The 6,824-nt window shown below is 36.6% G+C and overlaps 1 protein-coding gene across 1 annotated transcript; it reads left to right on the top strand.

Moving 5' to 3' along the window:
• The first annotated feature begins 1,485 nt into the window (after positions 1–1,485).
• LOC145016075 (uncharacterized) lies at positions 1,486–2,526 on the top strand. The gene has a single exon (XM_078974501.1). It carries the CDS (start codon positions 1,486–1,488, stop codon positions 2,524–2,526), a length of 1,041 nt encoding a protein of 346 aa, XP_078830627.1.
• Positions 2,527–6,824: the final 4,298 nt, after the last annotated feature.

The raw sequence follows: 6,824 nt of genomic DNA on the forward strand, positions 1-6,824 counted from the left end.
TACCATGCCCACCTCCGGCTATCTCTCCCACATCTCTCGGTTCTCCCTTCAACTCATCGGCCATCTCCATCTGTGTAAAGATGCCAAATAAAACTCTATCCTCTAAAACCCTTTTACCTCCGGTGTAGCTACATCACCTATGGCAAAAAGTATAGGCATCTCGCTGGAAAATCGATCATTTGATGGCCCTACCTGTTCTGAGCAAAACCTGCCTAAATGAGGTTTTCAAGTGTTGTAGCCAAATTTAGATTCCAAAAGATGTAGTGTTGTAGCAAAACCTGCCTAAATGAGGTTTTCATTGTTGGGGTGTCACATTTTCATTTGGGTTAGTGCTTCTAATTTTGGGTCTCGCCTTGAGACATAAATAAACTTTATTTGTGTTTTTATGGCGTCCTCTCTTTCCTTTGAGAGCAGGAGTTGGCCGTGTCCTTTTCGGAGGTTTCACTGTTGCCCAAATGGTAATGTTGGAAGTAAAGGGATTTCGCGTATGATATCTCATCTCAAGAGCTTACACCTCCATACAGATGAACACATAGCTATGTTACGGGAGGCTATTACTTCTGACCATGGATTGTTTATGGCGGTGGCAGCAACTTTGAAGGAGTTTGGGTAATGGATATGAGGGAATTGCATGAAACTTCATGCCCTGAGTCTTTCATGTCACCACCCGGGTAGCCTGATTAAGTTTAATGATGGGGCTAATGACATGAGCGGGCATATTATTGGCATTCCAAAGCCGACTCCCAATGAACTGGAAGCTGACCTCAATGGTGGGTTGGTGATAGATGCTCAACTACTTGATCATGTTTTTAAACTACCTATCACCACCGTCAAAAGCATCCCTCATAGTTGTTGCATGGCTTACTCAGGCTTTTAAAGCATCCCTTTCCAAGGTGGTTGTTCATCCTGGGTCCGTTGAAGCGTGGGTTGCTTTGTTAATTCTACCTAGGTGTACTCTTCAGGTGTTCAATAGGCAAGAAAGAAAATCTGGCAACAGGAAGCCTTTGCAACATCGTAATATTTTGAGCACTTTAGTCACTTGGGGGACTGAAGACGGTATCACCAAGCTAGTTAAAACTTAGTTGGCAATGCAAGACTAGAGCAACAAGGCAAAAAAGAAGAGTACATTCAGGATGGAAGAACACCGGACAACACCAATGTTAGACAATGTCTTCGTAAGGTTACTGATGGACATTTTACAGCAGCAGTGAAAGTTTTATGGTCTTCGGGAGTTGCTCCATTTGGGGGTGATACCACGAAGGCATTGGAGGATAAGCATCCATACAAGCCACCACCTTTCATGCCCAACACCATATTTTCAGAACCTCCCCTTGTAGTGGATGTTGACAATGTCCTTAGGGGGAATTAAATCCTTCCTTAAAGGTACCTCGTGTGGGAGAGACGGGTTGAGAGCTCAACATATTTTGGATGCCCTTTATGGTGAAGGTTCGACTATAGCCAACGACCTCCTGCATGCTATTACATATGTGGTTAATCTATGGATCGGGGAGATGCCCTTCGAGTTTAGTAGAATTTGTTGCCTCTGCTCCTCGCACACCACTTTTAAAACCTGATAAGGGAATACGACTTATTGTTGTAGGTGCTATATGGAGACGTTTGGTTTCCAAGTTGGCTATGAAAGGTGTTTGTAAGGAAATGAACAAGTATATCAATGATTTTCAGTTCGGGGTCGAGGTGTCGGGTGGTGTTTGGGCCATATTACATAGCACCAATAGGGTGTTGAGCGAGCACCATGATGACAAGTTTCTCTCCAGGCTTACTGTGGATTTCTCTAGTGCCTTTAACCATGTCGACAAATCTGCATTACTTCATGAGGTTAGATTGAGGTGTCCTTTTATATCCTTGTGGGTAGAATTTCTCTATGGTCAAGCAACAAGGTTGTATCTAGCTAACACATATATTTGGTCCACTACTAGGGTTCAAGAAGGAGACCCCTTGGGACCACTTCTCTTTGCCCTTGTGTTACACCTGCTCTTGCATAATATTAGCAACAATTGCAAGCTTCTTCTCCATGCATGGTACCTTGATGATGGCACACTTATTGGAGATTCGGAGGAGGTGGCCAAAGCGTTGGACATCATTATGGTGATTGGCCCAAAATTGGGCCTTCAACTTAATATCAAGAAAACCGAGCTCTTTTGGCCCTCATGCGACAGTAGGAAGCTACGTAAGGGGCTATTCCCGTCTAACATTGCGAGGCCGCATTTGGGGGTGAAACTTCTTGGGGGAGCTGTTAGTAGAGATGCTAGTTTCATTAGCAACTTAGCCATAAGGAGAGCCGAAAACGCTGTGAATTTGATGTGCCTTCTTCCTCAATTGTTTGACCCCCAGAGTGAGCTCCTTCTACTTCAGTCTTGTATGGGTATTGCTAAGCTTTTCTTTGGGCTGAGGACGTGTCAACCCATTCACATGGAGGCGGCGGCAATATTCTTTGACAATGGGTTGCGTGGGGCCATTGAGGACATTGTGGTTTGTGGTGGCCCTTTCTTTGGTGACATACAATGACGCATTGCTTCCTTACCCATCAGGTTTGGTGGTTTGGGTTTATACTCGGCAGTAGAGGCTACTTCATATGCTTTTGTTTCCTCAAGGGCCTAAACTTGGGTATTGCAAGACCACATCTTACGGGATAGTGACATATATGGTATGGATTCTGATTATGATGGTGCCTTGGCTTCTCTTTGTAACAAGCTTCTAGATTCTGACCTTAGCAATTTTACTACTAAAGACCCCCCCCCCTAAATCCCAGAGTACGCTAGCGAGTGCCCTTTTTCGTAAAATCGTCCAAGATATGGAAGTTAATCTCGACATGACGGCCCGTCAGAAAGCGGTTTTCCAGTGCTTACGTGCACCGCATGCCCAAGATTTTCTTCTTGCTATCCTATAGATGGGAGTGGCCAACATATGTCTACTGTGGAGTATAGTACTATTTTCAAATATCGACTCATGATTCCAATATTCTCAGATGATGAGATATGTTCGGTGTGTCGCAAGCCATGTTTGGACTCCTTTGGAGAGCATGCAGTTCACTGTAAAGAACTCTCGGGGTTTCAAATACAGGCATGATATGGTTAGGGATGGTTTGTTTGATATATTTAAGTGTACCGGAGTTTCCGCTAAGAAAGTGGCACCTGTGAATTTCTTGATTGACCCGACAGAAGGAAGGTCAGCCCTTAGACCGGCTGACATTTTGATTTTTCGATGGGTCGGGGGGAAACATGCATGTATGGACCTTACAGGGGTATCCCCTCTTGTGGGCTTGAGGGAGGGGGGTTTCACTGCACGACTGGCTGCTTTAAAAGCTACTACAGGCATAGTCACCAAACATGAGAAATCGTGCATGGAAAATCAACACGTGTTCATACCATTTGCATTTGATACGTTTGGTTTCCTCGCACCGGATGTGGTAGAGCTTCTTAATAGAGTACAACGGATCATGCATTGCAATGGTATATCCCCTAGTTCTATGAATGTAGTCTTTAAAAGATTGAACTTTTCTATACAAAAGGCTTAGCGACGCAGCTTGTTGCCCGTTTACCATCTCACTTGTTGTACGATGATAATTAAATTACTCCAAAAGAATTGCTTACCACTTTTTCCGATCAAAACATTCATGCCGTCAAGCACTACGTTGACAATCGCAATTGAACCCAGAAATCCACCATCGGATGTCGCATAAACCATTTCAAATACACCAGAGATGTTGTCCGGTGATTGTGTTAAGGGGAAAGATGGTGATTGCAAAAGGCTAGAATCCAAGAAAAGCTTGACAAGGAAGACCTAGACGGCAAGGTGTCACAGAGGAGATTAAAAAAAAAAAGGAGATTTTGATTTCTAGTAGTGCCGATTCAAAAGTTCATTGAGTTTTCTTAAATGGGGATTTTCTGATCTGTAGTGTTAATTCAAAAGCTTTGTTAATATCAGGTTTCATCTGAACTTTTGGTTCAAGTATTCCTTCCTATTCTTAGCCTTAGTTTTATATTAAAGGATTTGAAGTTAGATTGGATTTCATTGCAGTTTTAGCGTATTGATTTATTTATCTGATTTTGATGGATCGAAGAAATCCTTTTTTTTGTGGCTTAGGTGTTGTTTGTTTTTTAGAAGAGAAAACGTGTGAAGTCTGCGAACCACCTCTGCAATCCTCTGTAGCAGAAGACCTGGAACAAACGGCTACAGCATTTAATAAAAAAATATGTTTGTTTTTTAACGTCTGCAGACTGCTACAGTAAGTTAAACTAAGGCGTGAAGAGGTTTGAAGCAGTTGGTTTAGTGTTGCCTTGCAGCACACATGCAACAGTTTTTAAGTCAGAAGTCTTCTGAAAAACAAACAAATACGAAGGGTCAAATGTTGCGCGTGTACTGCGCGGCGCAACAATAAGTGGTCTGAAGTGGTTTTTTTTTTTAAAAAAACAAACAACACCTTAATGTCTTGAATTGCTATGGGAAGATGACGAGTGATAAGTTGTAGGGTGCATGAAAGACATAACGGCAGGAGGGTAGGAAGTCTTGTCGGAGAAGGAGATAAGGGCAGGGAAGGTGGGAATTCTTGCCAAACAACGGTGAGAGTGGGAAGATGATGATGGACCCATCTATTAAACAATTTCTTTTACAATTTCATTTAATACATTGTTAAGAAACAAAACAATTAAAATGATATATAAGGGTATATTGGTCATTTTAAGTTAGTTAGGGACCAACAACGCAACAAAATCAAACTATATGGATGGTCTGAGTTAAAAAAAATAAATAATGGATCAAACGTGGAAATTACCCTAAACCACAAGGGACATCCGTGTAATTTACTAAAAAATTAAATGTTAAAAAATACACTTTTCTACCATATATATATATATATATATATATATATATATATATATATATATATATATATATATATATATATATATATATATATATATATATATATATATATATATATATAGAAGTAAGTTCATGCGAAAATATAAATATCCTGCGAAAACGCGAAAACAGCTTTTATCTTATGAAAATTAGATACATGTACTAAAAAAAATAATTTTATTAGCAATAAATTAAAGATAGTAAGTTTACATTAGATGGTGTTATGATAATATAGATTTAAAGACGGTTTTTATAATTATATTTTTTTCACGTCCTTAATCATTTTTAAATTCATGTTTTCATAATAAAAATGTTAAAAATCATACTTTGCTAATATGAAATAGTCTATCATCTAACCGTTTACCCGCACTAAGCGACGGATATGAATAGTTTGTGTCAGTAACTTGTTCATTTTCGGTGACCAATGATTACTTTCAATTTAATGATTATTTTGATTTGGGTAAATTATATTTTTCGTCTTTAAGCTTAACTGATTTTGCAAGTTCGGTTTAAAAAACTAACTATTTAACCCTTAAACCAAAATAAAAAGTATACAGTGGGAGACATATTTGTAATTATTTTTTATGAAAAACTAAAATTATTTTTAGTTTATATTTTAAATTGATTGATTTATTATTATCAGCGTTTTAATATCACTGTCCAAGGCGGTCCGTCGAATCAATTGAACCCTGACATGGTTAAAAGATCAACGAAATAGAAGAGAATTGAACATTGTAAACTAACATAATATATATATATATATATATATATATATATATATATATATATATATATATATATATATATATATATATATATATATATATATAGGGTTAGGTTCATGTGAGACCGCCTAATTTTGTGAGACCGTGAGACGTATTATTTTATTTTTTTTAAATTTTTTTAGTTAATTCAAGTTCCAAAAATAATATTTAAAAAAAGAATTTTTTTGATTTTTCTATTTATTTTGCATTTTAAAATTATTTTTAGAATATATACAGTGTAATATTCTATTTAGAATATTTAACGTATTTTTCAAAAAAATAGGATTTTTTTTTTTATTTTTTTTAGTTAATTCAAGTTCCGAAAATAATATTTAAAAAAAGAATTTTTAGATTTTTCCATTTATTTTGCATTTTAAAATTATTTTTTGGAATATATCAGTGTAATATTCTATTTAGAATATTTCACGTATTTAAAAAAAAAAAAACGGGATTTTTTTTTAAATTTTTTTTAGTTAATTCAAGTTCCGAAAATAATATTTAAAAAAAGAATTTTTGGATTTTTTCATTTATTTTGCATTTTAAAATTATTTTTAGATTTGGTCTCACGGTCTCACAAAATTAGCATGGTTTCAAATGAACCTGAACCTATATATATATATATATTAAATTCTCAAGAAAAGGAATAGTGTGCTTGCCATTTTTTTTGGTGGTCCATGTATTATTGTTGGGATTTAAAGTTAAGAATAGTAAATTTGGATGTTTTTTTTGGCAATTTTGCTTCTCATTCTTTACCCATTTTGATACTTTTGGTCTGTGCAATTAATATTTTTACACTTTTTAGGAACCTTTTAATATTTAAAGTTTGGCCACAAAACTTTAACGATTTGGCAACTTTGATCCCTTTTTTAAAAAGTTGCTAATTCCTACCCTTTAATTCTATAGTCATTTTGACACTTCTGGTCCTTACAATCAAAACTTTTACATTTTTTCATAAAAGCATGAAAAAACTGTCCGGGGCAAAGCCCGAGCTTTTCATCCTTACACTTTCTACGTCTGTCATATTTATCGATTTGAAAACAACATTGAAAGTTTCTAACCCCCGCGAAGCGGGGTAACCTAGTTGAAGATTATAATTTGACAAGTGGGACATTTTGATATGAAAAATAATTTAAAATTATAATATTTTTATTTTCTTGTATACTTTTTGTAGCCATTGAA

The sequence above is a fragment of the Lactuca saligna genome, chromosome 9 (genome assembly GCF_052625555.1).
Source record: "Lactuca saligna cultivar CGN05327 chromosome 9, ASM5262555v1, whole genome shotgun sequence".
NCBI classification, from domain to species: domain Eukaryota; kingdom Viridiplantae; phylum Streptophyta; class Magnoliopsida; order Asterales; family Asteraceae; genus Lactuca; species Lactuca saligna.